The sequence below is a fragment of the Lytechinus pictus genome, chromosome 12 (genome assembly GCF_037042905.1).
Source record: "Lytechinus pictus isolate F3 Inbred chromosome 12, Lp3.0, whole genome shotgun sequence".
Lineage (NCBI taxonomy): Eukaryota > Metazoa > Echinodermata > Echinoidea > Temnopleuroida > Toxopneustidae > Lytechinus > Lytechinus pictus.
In genome coordinates, this window is record NC_087256.1 from 2,346,137 (window position 1) to 2,360,209 (window position 14,073).

General features: G+C 34.6%; 2 protein-coding genes across 2 annotated transcripts; one reads left to right on the forward strand and one right to left on the reverse strand.

Moving 5' to 3' along the window:
* Window positions 1-635: 635 nt before the first annotated feature.
* Window positions 636-7,830, forward strand: LOC129273352 (acylpyruvase FAHD1, mitochondrial-like). Its single transcript, XM_054910376.2, has 3 exons — window positions 636-803; window positions 4,394-4,493; window positions 5,511-7,830. Exons 1-3 carry the CDS (start codon window positions 685-687, stop codon window positions 5,994-5,996), a joined length of 705 nt encoding a protein of 234 aa, XP_054766351.2. The 5' UTR covers window positions 636-684; the 3' UTR covers window positions 5,997-7,830.
* An 842-nt stretch (window positions 7,831-8,672) lies between these two features.
* Window positions 8,673-13,460, reverse strand: LOC129273350 (testis-expressed protein 36-like). Its single transcript, XM_054910373.2, has 5 exons — window positions 13,041-13,460; window positions 12,141-12,244; window positions 11,811-11,945; window positions 11,317-11,397; window positions 8,673-10,152 (listed from the first exon to the last, which is right to left on the reverse strand). Exons 2-5 carry the CDS (start codon window positions 12,189-12,191, stop codon window positions 9,823-9,825), a joined length of 597 nt encoding a protein of 198 aa, XP_054766348.2. The 5' UTR covers window positions 12,192-12,244; window positions 13,041-13,460; the 3' UTR covers window positions 8,673-9,822.
* Window positions 13,461-14,073: the final 613 nt, after the last annotated feature.

A 14,073-nucleotide genomic window follows, 5' to 3' on the forward strand; every position in this document is an offset into this window, starting at 1 on the left:
AGGCAGGTTGAATGCCTGCATAATCGGGAGAGGGCCGATTAATATCTGCAAGGAGGAAGATGAAATGAAAAATAACAATTGTTAATGAAACCTTAATTAATGCAAATGAAATGGAAAAATATTGGAATCAAAGATTTATAGGTTCTATGGCGTACCTAGGATTTTTCACAGGGGGGGCAAAATTGGCCGCCCAAAAATTTGACAAGCAAACAAAAAAAAAAAAAAAAAAAGGGGTCATCAATACAAAATAAAGATTTTCGTACCAGAAAAAATTTGACAAGCAAAAAAAAAAAAAAAAAAAAAAAAAAAAAGATCTTCAAAATCTCGTCAGGGGGGGCAGAGTGCCCCCCCTGCCCCCCCCCCCCGTAGGTACGCTAGTGGTTCTATGGAAAAATGAAAAGACCCCAAAGAGCTCTTTACTACGGCTTATTTTGTGGATTGGGGAGTCTTCCTCGTAAACTTCAGTGTATTGTACTTTACTTTGGCATCTTTAATCTGAAAGGGGTAAAATGAAGTCAAAAGATCCTTCGAAAAAAAAAAGCCTCGCAGCTTCGTGGATGAACATAAAGCATGAAAGGGGGTGTGTCAAATCTTGTTGTTTACTAGATGATGCAGTCACGTGCACACGTGCGCACGTGCGAGAGGAATGTGTCGACTTTGAGGAGTTTTAAAAAATCGCCATCAATGATGCAAATCCAGAGACTTTTAATGACAACCATCCGTAAAATGTCTTCCAACAAAGAACCGCTGAGCAATTTTGCAAACTTTGGAAAGAAGATAGTTTGTATTGGCAGAAATTATGCGTAAGTAATTGTTTTGGAATCGATCTACGGTACCTGAATTAATGAATGCAAACTTCATGTCGTAGGCGGCGTAGCGTAGTCCCACATACTGAAACTTTTTTTGCTGCAGACAGTGCAGTGGGGCTTATGCAACGAATTGTATATTTCTGTGGGCTTATGCCCTAACAGTAACTCAGTTATGGTAGTGGATCGTATTACCGAACACTTTTCATGAATTCAATCATATCAAGCACATTATTCTCATAAAATTCACCAAACTTTCACAATAAATACACAATTACCTACAAAATATAAATATGTAAAATTTTTGCCGAAATCGTTTTTCCTTTTTACGATTTTTGCTTCCAATCGGACCCCTCTTCGCATGTGAAATATTTTGGTCACTTGAAAATGGTATCGTATTACCGAACGTGTGTTTTCTATGGGAAAAGTTTTGACCATATTTTATTGTTTTTAGAATATTAAGACTTTGAAAATGTGTTTTTGACCATTTTTCATCATCTTTCTATTCAAGTTCTCTTTGGTCTTTTGGAAGGATGTTGCGAAATTTTGAATGTTGCGAAATTTTGAATGTATGAATTTTTTTTCTGATGCGTATGATGCGAGCGTTCGGTAATACAAGGCCGGTCGGTAATACAATCACTCACTATACTAGTTAGCAAGGAGGCTCCTAGAGTAGAGAGTACAAATCATTCACTAATCGGAGAGTAAACTCCCGTTAGTGATTGACTTTTACTCTGTAACTGAGTTAGAAATTAGGACTCATACTCATAGCATAGGAGCCTCCGGGCTCCTGAGTCCTGGGGCCCGTTTGTCAACACCTGGACAAGTTGGTCATATCTTTATCCACGGCACCAACCACAGAGTTAGTTCCAATCTCACTAAACCTGTTTCACGAAAGGCTTCCTAACTAGAATACCTTGATATCGATACTATCGGTAAAAAGAGCAGACGACGTAGCCATAGTCACAAAATAGCATAATTTTCAAAAAGAAAAATTATGACAAAATTGTGATGAATTGGGAAATACATCTTTCAAAATAGTAATAACACAGGTAAATTATGCATCATACATACTTAGACCATGAAGATTGGAGCATTCAATTGCTGAGAAAATTAGATTAAGAATAATTCATTTCATGACTAAAAAATCACATGTGGACGTTGAGATGGATACCCCCGGATATCCAATTTTAAGAGTTTATGAAAGTAAACCATAACGGGTTTCTTTGTAAAATGATGATAATTATACAGTCTTTTATGATTCCAAACATCAAAATATAGTTGAACATAAACTTTTTTAATCTTTGATACCGAAACATACGATTTGACAAATTCTATGCATAAAGTCAAGAGAAATTATCCAAATGTTAATAGGGGTCTGAAAACGACAAATACGAGTCCAGTTATGGATGGCCTGACATGGTAGAATCTTTATCGATTAAATTATTTTACTATATGAAAATGAATGGTTTTGTGGTGTTTTACCAACAGTTTTTATAGTTTCTTTGTATTACAATTATCATTGAATGCATTATACCACTTTTTTTGTAATGTAATTTCAACCCCTATGATTGATTACATAAGATTATAATTTTCAAATTTCTAGGCACTTTTGCATGTCATAGTCTACCCACGTGATGCCACTTCATCACAAAGAAAAAAGTTATGACAGGATCGGAGGTGTCATAAATATTTAGTGAGGTTGTTGTACCCGATCTTGGCAAAGAGGGCTTCGTGAAACGGTTAGTGGACAAGTAGCTCACTATCTCCGATTTAGTCAAGAAGTTAGACTTATGACGGTGTTGAGAAACGGTCCCAGAGTCCTGGCTAAGCTAAGCTTGGACCCAGTGCGTCACTGTCAACTATGTCAGGATTTTATGATTATTTTAATTTAGCATGGCAGCATAGCCATAGTCACATTTACAATAATGCAAGTTATTTATGACTGGTGAGGGGCGATTCTGCATTGGCAGAAGTGAGGAACACAAGGTAGGCCTACTACAAGGTTTGGTCAGCAATTGCAAACATGGACTATGGAGAGACACACAGTAGTAACTTTTAAGTGTGAAAAAAGTGTACTTTAAATCATCCCTCCTCTTCCCCCTCTTTCACCTGTCTTCCCTTCTCTTTACTGTGCACATCGTCTGAACTGTGCACAATTAAAGGACAACTCCACTCCAACAAAGAGTTGATTTGAATAAAAAGAGAAAATTCCAACAAGTATAACAATTAAAATTTCATCAAAATTGGATGTAAAATAAGAAAGTTATGACATTTTAAACTTTCACTTAATTTCACAAAACAGTTACATGTATATGCACATCCTGGTCTGTATGCAAATGAGACTGATGACGTCATTCACTCACTATTTTTGTATTTTATTATATGAAATATTCTAATTTTCTCCTCATTGCCAAGTGAAACAACAATTAATTCCTCCCTAAACATGTGGAATTAGCATTGCTTAATACTCTAGGGTTCAGTCAAGTTGGTCCTTATTGTCAAATTTGTAAAAAATGAAATATTGTATATTTCAAACAAACAAAAAAAAAGAAATGATGAGTGAAGGACATCATCGACTATCTCATTTGCAATTCACTCAGTTGTGCATATCACTGTTTTGTGAAAATAATCGAAACCTTAAAATGTCATAACTATCTTATTTTACATCCGATTTTGATGAAATTTTCAGTGTTGTGCTAGTTTGATTTTTTTCTATTTATTCAAATCAACATTTTTCTTGGGTGTACTTGACCTTTAAGTTTGATAGACATTGACTTGTTGAAAATATTGCTCTGAAATCATTATAAGATATTTTTAAAAAGTAATTAATCTAAACTATTTATGAAAAGAATGAACAAAACCTGGAATTGATGTTACTATTTGGAGTGTGAAATTATTAGCTAGAAATAATAATAATATTGCAAGAAATAACTGAAAAAATTCCCATCAGCATATGGTAAATTTAATCTTGCAAAAAATGGCATAATACTTGTGTTTTGACAAAATGATGATCAAAATCAGCCTTTTCTTTTACAAAATGTTTGATCAATGTGTTCTTTTTTCAATTCATTTATTTCATAATCTCAATAAAAACATCAAATACAATCAAAATTTACCAAACATCAAATACAGTCGAAATTTACAGAGCAAATAAATTACACAATAGAATGAACATATAACAATTGAGAGCACTTTTACTCTTGACCATATCCGAAACCACCAATCATTCAGTGATTGATGTTTTGATCTAGATTTTGTCATTTTTATCAATGACTCCATCAAATCAAAACAATTTTTCCAATTTAGGGTGTATTTGGTAACATAGGCGGCGGAAATGGGGGACCTGTCCCCCCTAAATTTGAGGTGGGGGGACGATCCCCCCTAATTTATTTGTTGATAACCTTTTTTTTTTTTTTTGCTTGTCCAAAAATGTTGGTGGCCCCCCCCCCCTTTAATTCTAAATTTTTTGTTGATAACCTTTTTTTTTTTTTTGGTTTGTCAAAAAATAAAAAATTTGGTGGCCCCCCTAAATTTGTTGGCTTCTACCGCCAATGTTTGGTAATTGTTTTCAATTATCTTGACAGAGAGCATGCAGCAGAGTTGGGTAATAAGGTTCCTACCAAGCCTTTGATCTTCTTAAAACCAACATCAGCATACCTTCAACAGGGGCAAGGTAACATCAAGGTATGTCATGTTTATCTGTTCTGTTTTCAATTCATTCATCCATCCGGTCAGTAGCAAGACATGAGCAAAAGGTAGAACAAGTAGGGCAATTCCATAAAATATGTACGTCCAACCCCCTATATGTGGGACCTTCATGACATTTTCTGTCTCTGATTTTTTTTTTTTTTTTGACAGTCTGTACATAAGTTTCTCAAAGGACCATGACTTGGTCAGTGTTAAAAGTGAAGTAAAATTTTTGAAAAATGGGGGTCGGATGTACAAAAAGGTTGATCATTTTATGGAATTGCCCAGTACTTTTCCCTTCCTCAAGGCAGATTAATAAAGGGCTTCTTGTTAATAAATTAAGAGTAGCAGTTTCAATTCAATTTGAATGGTTATCCATGGAAACACCAAATTATCATGTTGATAAGACGTTGCATGTTTTCAATAAGATAGTTGTATCTCTGAATTTGCAGTGGTGGAAATTATTTTTTAAATATTTTAGGGGGTAATTGGTATTTCAATTATCAACCAATTTTTTTTAATAAATAAATTATGGACTTTCATATCTGTTTTGCTGTGCTCCTTTTTCCCTCTTTCAATGCTTTTTTCTCAACTAAAAGTAATACTAGTAATAAGGCCTATACAAAATAATATTTATTATGAGAGACAATTATGATAAGTACAAGATATTGCGAAAATCTAATTTAGTTTTATATATATATGTGAAACAGTGGACAAGTGGTACAATCTTGATAGTTAATTTTCTATCTCTGAATTTCGAATTAATCAGATAACCATTTACAGATTCTTTGATAGTTTGCCTAAACATATTGAACAACTTTGTTTTTGCAATTGTGTCATTGTTCAGTTTAAATTTTGTTTCAATACATTTCCAAGAGAGGGTATAATCAATGATGAAAGTATAGTACCTGCAAATTCAAAACTGTTTCCATCAAAATTTTATGAAAACTATCGAAGTTACAAATTGAAGGAGATATAATTTAATGTATTTCCTTTTATTTTTTTTACTCATAGCTACCTCCAAATTGTACAGAGATACACCATGAAGTAGAGCTTGGTGTCGTGATCGGCAAATCAGGTAGCAATATCCCAGAATCCTCTGCCATGGAGCATGTTGGTGGGTACACCCTCGCCCTGGACATGACTGAAAGGAAACTACAAAGTGACCTCAAGTCTAAAGGTCATCCATGGAGCCTTGCCAAAGGTTTCGATACTTCCTGTCCAGTTGGTGGTTTCCTAGACTCTTCAGAGATCAGTAATGTTGATGATGTTAGGCTGTGGTTAAAGGTCAATGGAGAAATGAAACAGGATGGGAATACTCAAGACATGATATTCCGTGTACCAACCTTACTGAGTTTTATCAGTCAGTACATGAAGCTAGAGGTCGGTGACCTCGTATTGACCGGGACTCCCTCTGGTGTCGGACCAGTTACAAGCAAGGATGTTATTGTCGCAGGAATTAATGATGATTTATTACAGATTGAGTTTGCTGTAGAATGATCAAAGTTCTTAGTAGACTTCAATCATTTAGTAATTGACAATTTGTATGCAAGATTTGGTCACAAATCATAGTTTGGACCCATATCAGTTTGTTATTGCAAATTCAGAAGTGCCCTTAACTATTTGTTTTATCGTCTTTTTAGGTATCAGGTATTTTGTAAGCTGTGCAAATTGTTATTCATGTTATTAAAAATGCAAATATCAGTTCTAAGCTCACTGTGTTTTGAGAAGAAAAAAATCCTATGTAATCACAACCCACCTGACACATGGCATCATGTAAGTTAGGCTGTGGAGAAGCATAATAAAGCTTATTTTGAAACTGAGTGTTTCACAAGCAAAATACTAGTCTGCAAATGATTGATGTTTGAAACTTAAATTGTTGTGCTTTGTAGCTAGCAAAATTTCCATTCGTCAATTTTACTTTTAGCTCCGTCTGGGCCTTTAAAGTATATTTACATGATGAAAATACAACTATGGAGCTATTATTCTTTTCCATTGCGTTTTGTATGAAATTATACCCCTCTTATTGTTTTTTTTTTTAGTAGCATTATGTTCTTAATTATTAGGATTATTTGAATTTACTCACACATCGGGCCTTTGTATTTAAGTTGCATATTTTCTGATCATCTTTATATTTGTATGTCTAATTAATTTTCATATTTTCACTTTCATATTTTTTGTTCTTTTCCCAAGATATCTTGTATATTCTTATTTCTTTGATTTTGTTTTCTTAGCGCTCTGAAACTTTCGTAAAAAGTGCTTTATAAATTCTGTATATTATTATTACCGGTATTGAATATGCTTCTATGAATACGTTAAATTTGTTATGCATATATGCGTGAATATATCTCTTCATTCCTTGAAGACAAGTCTACTCATTTAGACGGTTCAACATGAAAAACAACAAACAAATGAACCAAGGAAGAATTATTGATGTTTTGTATTTTATATTTTATTACTACATGTGTATGTATATAATACATAATTAATTCACAAACAACTTCATTTATGAATCATATCAAAACAAGGACAACTGTAAAATTGGAAACTTTATAATTTGTTCAGTGTATTGAGTACCAAAGTGATGATGTCACAAAACCTTTTTTTTTGCATTTTAGTGAGTTAATACTATATCTCTGCAGAGCATGATTGAAAAAAAAAAAACATCCACAACTCAAATTTGGTGGAAATCAGCCCAGAGGAGCCAAAGATGTGGCCATGTGAAATACCCACTCAGCCCCATTGAATTCAATGTAAAAGAATTATCCTGGTCCCAATTAGTTATGAACCAGGCAAATTTACTCTTCTTCAGTGGGTCTTATTAGGTATTCATTAAGCTATAAATTTTGCCCCAATTAACTGCTTCATTTCAAATTTGAAGGGTGGAGGTTTTTCATCATGTTTTACCGGAATTAGATGGTCATGAAAATGCTGAAATGCAGAAATTGAGAACATCCCATTTTGGTACTCTATAGTATATTGTTGTAACTTGCAATTTGAATACTGATGAAATACTGTTACAAAAGTTATTTGTAAAAAATATATTTATGAACTTCAATATCTAAAACAGACTGATCCTTTATTTTTTTTTCTGAACATAATCTTAATTATTGCATTACAAATTTTACAGAGCACATAGAATTAGCAATCTCTGATAATGGTAATGTCTCCTCTGGCATTTCAAACAAAGTCCATCCAAACATTGAGATGATATTAATTAATAAAATAAAGTAAAACAAATACAGAAGATAACATTTCCTTGAAAATAAGATTGAGGACAAGAAAGTTAATACATTTTAACGACTTTCCTAAGTTTGGGTACACTCCCCCCCCCCCCCAATAAAAAAAAATGTTGACCAATTCAAGTTTATTACTATAAGTCTACATTTCATGAATGTATCTTGTCATATGAACGGTATGAATACATGAATATCATATTTTTAAGATGAACTTCATAATTTCACATGAAAATTCATTTTGAATGGGATTCCAACCAGGAATATTCAAAAGGCAATTTAAAAAAATATATATCAGATGGACGGCAGTACATAAATACATGTAAAATTAAAATCTCCACAAGGAAACAAAGGATGAAAAAAATAAAGATTTAGCAATCACTTAACATTTGCAAGATATGAATGTTGGATGATTAACATTATTGAATCTTTACCAAAGCTAATTTAAGCTCTGACATGTAAAATTTCTATATGAAGGGCATGGGCGGTCACACACAAAGTTTAAATTGCCAAAGTCAAATCTCTATAGACCACAGAAATCTATCTGATTTACATGTCGATTAAACTGAACTTGTAAGACACACCTGTAAAGATATCATCATGCTTTGCTTTTTCTGGTGTAAAAATGTACTTCCACTTTATAGCCAATTATGGTCAACATAGACAAAAACAATAAAATTTCATTTATAATATGGATAGACGTTGTTTGTCAAATTGATAAGGAGAAATTAATTAATTCCTTTCTGGAAGATTTGATATCACTGAAAACTTATTTCTGTAAATTTGGGCAATACCCTTATAAACCTAAATGAGTTCTTAAACTCCCCTCTGCTAACATTTCTTGATGCTGGAAAGTTTACAATTTTGTCAGCAATATACTGTATTATATCAAAGTATTCATTTCAATATAATACATAAACATTTGGTGGGTTTTTTTCCCTTCAGTATAAAGCCAGTCTCTGAAACTGGGTAATCCAACAACCTTACAAAGTACGATGGAAGACTATCACCTGACATGAATAAAAACTGTTTTCTGTGAGACAATTATCTTGTACTTGTATGTATCCATCCCCCAAAATACAAATCCTTTGATTTTCTGTGTAACTTCAAGTTGCTTTCAAAACCCCTCAAATATGGCAAGAAAGTGCAGAATTGATTAACATGGAATTTCTTAACATCACTAACTGTAGATTAATAAATCCTAAAAAAAAAACACAATGCCTAATCAGACATGAGGCTAAAAGCAATTATATAGCAATATTGAATTAAGTTTGAATAACCTTTCATATTAGTCCATCTTTCAATGTAAGGTAGATGTATTGTATAATTCTGCTCTATTTGGTAATTACTATGGTTTATAGTTTGCATCTCTGAAGTTGATGAGCAATTTACATATATGCGATTGAAACTATGAGGAAAACTTAATAGCAACCACATGATTTGGTAGACAAATCTGTAGGCAAAATAAATTTTAATTTGATCTCCATATCTTTTCATTTACCGTATATCAACCACGTACAGGCAAGCATTAGTAAATCTTTTAAAAATTGTTCACCCTGCATACAAATTGGGAGCACACAATCATCACATCATTTTGCATAGCCAATATCACTTTGATTGATGCATATCAAAATTTGCCTTGCACACACAAGAACATGAAACAGAGAGAGAAAAGCACATCTTCCATTCTCTACACTGGATGACCTGCACAACTACAAGTAGGTCCTGTTACTTATTGCTCAGATGAGTTCTAGGTGGACCTCGCAGCTGACATGGAGTGAGGAAACTGTTGTACTGATATATGTAGGCTCCAGGAATCAAATGCTATAGAGTGCTAATTAGTCCTTGAACAATTGGCAATCGCTGGAGCATCCAAGCTCTTTGTAGTGAGTTGCCTCTGTAGCAGTTGGCATAGCCATGTCATTTCAAAAAAGCATTTGACATCAGCAGAAACGTTGAAGGTCCTTGACTGCAGGAGACCACAGTACAGTCTGAAATCTGTTGATGTCCACAGGAGCACCAAAGCTCTTTCACTGCAGTTATATTTGCCTCTACGAAAGCTTGGGTAGTCACATAGTGAGTTCTGGAACCTATCTGACATAGGCTTTGTATGAATATTTCCAAGGGTTAGGTTTCAGGTGTGGTTCTTTACTTGAAACAAGCACCTGTGTTGGTGTAGCATAGGGTACCTTGGGAGGTTCAAAGGTATGTGTGGTGGAGGTAGGAAGTTCTATTAACCCTTGATCAGGTTCAGGATATTTCCTTGTGAATCTCCTAGTCGTAGGTGGGTTCTTAGTTGGTTTGCCTTGGTATTCAGCTTGATAATCTGTCTTGTAGAGCCGGTCTGGTGACTTCCACGTCACAAAGTCTTCAGAGTTGTGCTGTCTTTTCGAGCCATGCTCTAACTTCTTTCCAAGGCCCTGCGTTTTTGAGAAAATTGAAATTAATAAGTCAAATCAGTGTTTATCTGTTGGCAATTATTTCCTCACTCTATGTGTGTATGTTCCTCCCTGCTCCTTCATTATTTATAGTGTGTCTACTCTTGAATGATGACGTTTTCAAGGGCCAAACACATATTAATGAATTAGCTGTACAATAGGAAAGCATGGGGTACCAGACGAGCTATCATGATATAATCAAGGAGGTTTAAATGAGATGGAGTAACAGCAAACAAAATCCCTTTGAACAAGCTTTGAAGCCGCCAGCAGAAAGTATGTCAGGCATGCACTTTGCTCAACATCTCTTGCAATTGTGTAGACAAATGATTCCCGCATGAATTCGCAGCTATAGGTCATACAGAAAGGGAAATATTCTTTTTCGCCGCATCTTGGTCTGGTTATATGTGTAGTACATAATTCAGAGGCATGCGAAAATAAACTATGCAATATGTCCTGAAATATGACTCAAATTTGCTCGACTGGGCATGTGCGGGCACTCATCTGACATATACATTAATGAACAACAATATTCCACCAACCACATTTGAAATTTTCATTCTCCGCAAACGATCGGAAAAGTGTTAAAATCTGGTTTCAGTAGAGGTCAATTTTCTTTTTTCACTAATTAAAGGTTAATTAATATAATCTGGGCAAATATCTCGTCGTAATAGTGCTTGGTTATTGATGTCTTGTCATGCATTCAAATTTCAGTTTGGTTATTAATATGAAAGATGGAAAATCGATACAAATGAATATTCGTAAAATTTCACCCCTCGGATTTCTTCAATGAAACTGGCGGCTTCGAAGCTGGACATCAAAAGGGACCTTATTGCCGTTCTTTCTTTTGTGCTTCTTTAGAAATGAACAGCTGCTTGAATAAATTTGTTGACTGTTGGAACTCCAGTCATAGAATCTCCTTGATATAATCAGACTATGGGATTGTTTCATAAAATCTGTTCTGAGTCAAACAGATACTAGGATTCAGTAGCTGATATCAAATAGTGTTTCATGAAAATAATATAAAACTTTCCTCCACTTTGGGGTTTTAATAAACATTTCTTCTTTTTTTTTACATTTAAAGGATAAATAAAATAAATTCAGTGATATTTTTCACATTTTGAATCCATGTTAGGTATATGTACTTACATGCCCAAAATATACACCATGATCCTGGAATGAGTTTCTGTTGTCATGCATTGAGAATGGGTTCTCATGTATGTAGGTCTTCTGTGAAAGAATTGCAAACAAATCATTAACAATATATGTTATATACTGGTACACAGAAACCACTTAAAAGAAAGTCTTTACCACAATGACAATAATATTCCGAATCGATGCACTTAAAGAATTTCAAAATGAATTTTTAAAATATCTCAAGGCAAAAATATTGTAAATGATTATCAAGGTAAATTTGCAAACTTCTGTTTTGTTATGTACTCTCCATCACCAATGTTTAATTAATTTCCATACAAAGATAATTCATTCCCCCCCCCCCCTCCCCCCACAAAAAAATTATTATGCTGGTGCTCATACTGTACCAATTGGAAAGAGTAACAATGTTTGGTCCATAAATCACTATGAATAACCTTTATCACAACAGTTTGATTTGATTTGTAGAGAACACCATAAGTTTTACATACCTCTGCTAATTCATTATATGCTGGTGGGGGAGGTTGAGAAGAGCCTTCTGGATGGAACTTTGTACTCAGCATAAGTCCTGTTGTAGTACCTGTGTTTCTCATCTCGCTCTTTGTTGACCAGCCTCGAGTTTGGAACTGTAAGCAAAAAAGTAATATTTCAATTATTAGAAGAGTTAAAAAAAAATATATAGCACAATTTCTCAAAGTATAATCACACAGAATTCATAGGAGAAGAAGAAGTAGAAGGATAAAGAGCAGAGGAAGGGGAAAAAGTAGACAGAAGAGAAAGGGAGAAAGAAAAGACATTTTGATTATATAAGTTTATCTTACCCAAATTCCATCCTCTGCAGTAGAAGGTGCATGAGCTCTTGACTTTGGCATTTTTAGGCCCGTTTCGTCAAATATTTCTTTTTTTTCGCAGTCGAATGTCAATCCTGCAGGAAAAGAAAGAAGCATATCGAAACAATAAATTTTGAAGTTATTAAAAATACAAATTAGAAAAAAAGACTGGAGATTGAAACGGGAACAGTATTGTTAAATATGAAAAAAATTGAGGCATAAATGGTTCAAGATACTCGAGTTAAGATTATTTGCTAAGCAAATTAATCCAAAGGTTTTATTTCAAGATTTTATAGAAAAAAATTTAATTCAATATTTTTATAGAAAATTAAAATCACACCATTTGGTTACAGATATTCATCACATCTGCTTCTAATATGTACATTTCAAGTATTACCATCAAGAAATTAAACAAAAAATTAAGAAATAATATTTATTAGATAGTCTAGGTCACATACAAATAAAAATTAATTGTTGGCATGTGCCCTTATTTCTGTTTCATCCAACATATTTATGTGTCATGGAATGCCTGACCTGTTAAACTTGCTCAAGATTCCTAGTCAAAATAATGTTATTTCAACTCGAAGTCTCGAACCTGTTAAAGCAGTCAACAACGAGACCGCAATCCCACAGAAGGTTAAGGAATGACAATCCCGGCAGAGAGTTACCGGTAAACAATACGCAACGCAGAGGGAACAATCCACCTGCTAATACCAAAGATACTACAAGGGGCTATACCGTGGTACTGTACAACGATTGGGGTAACGTTTGGAATCTTTCGTGCAGTTTTGAAAGCTATCAAAGTTTTCCCTGATATAATAGTGATAATGAAACGATAGCACACTTCAAGAACATAAAGAGATATGCCATAAAACGAACAGAAATACTTACGATATATCGGAAAGTGTTGTATTTCGACTTCAAAACAGTGAAATGCTAAGTAGCCAGCGGTGAGTAAGTGCAGCTCCAGTCAGTGCAGTGGTGGTCGCGTTGTCGCGCTGTATACAATCCGGTTTCTATGGGGAGCGCAAACCCCCTCCCTCCTTGGTTACATACATAGTCCGTGCCGTGCATATATCATAGGCACTGCATAGGCACCATGATAGGCACACAGTGGTATTTTGACCGGGGGGGGGCGTTTCATGAAAGGACTTGTCGGACGTTTTATCAGACAAGTCCCATTTTATCCGACAGTTACCATAGTAACAGTACCTCTCAGCCAATCAACATCAGAGAAAGATGTCAGATCTGACAACTTGTCGGATGAAAATATTGATGAAACGCTCCCCTGGGGAGCGTTTCATGGGGAGCGTTTCATCAATATTTTCATCCGACAAGTTGTCAGATCTGACATCTTTCCATGATTTTGATTGGCAGAGAGGCACTGTTCCTATTGTAACTGTCGGATAAAATGGGACTTGTCGGATAAAACGTCCGACAAGTCCTTTCATGAAACGCCCCCCTGGTCGCAGTTTTGTTTCGGTTTACAACATGGGTATGAGTCATAGAGATGTATACTAATGTCGCGTCGGCGCTGACGTCTGTTGGTTGATTTTTTTTTTTAATAAAGCCTATTATGACAGAGAGATAGTTGGGAGCCGTGGACTCCAAAAAAGTTTCACGACCAAGAAACAAAAGGATCAAAGAAAGAAAAGGAAAACTGGTGAAATGTGATATTACTTTCGGAATATTTATGTCAAAATCTATAACAAATTATGTTTTGTATAAAAAAGACAATTTTTTTAGCTTTTTTTTTTCTAATTGCCTCATACGCCATGTCTGGCCACTCATTTTTTGTTTTCATCCATGAAGACACTGATAGAATGGAGAAAAGGAAAGCAAAGGAGATCGAAGAAGAAAGTGAGGAAAGAAAAAAGGCCAAATAGGGGCCAAAAGGGAAAAAAAGAAAGATAGGAAGGAAAGG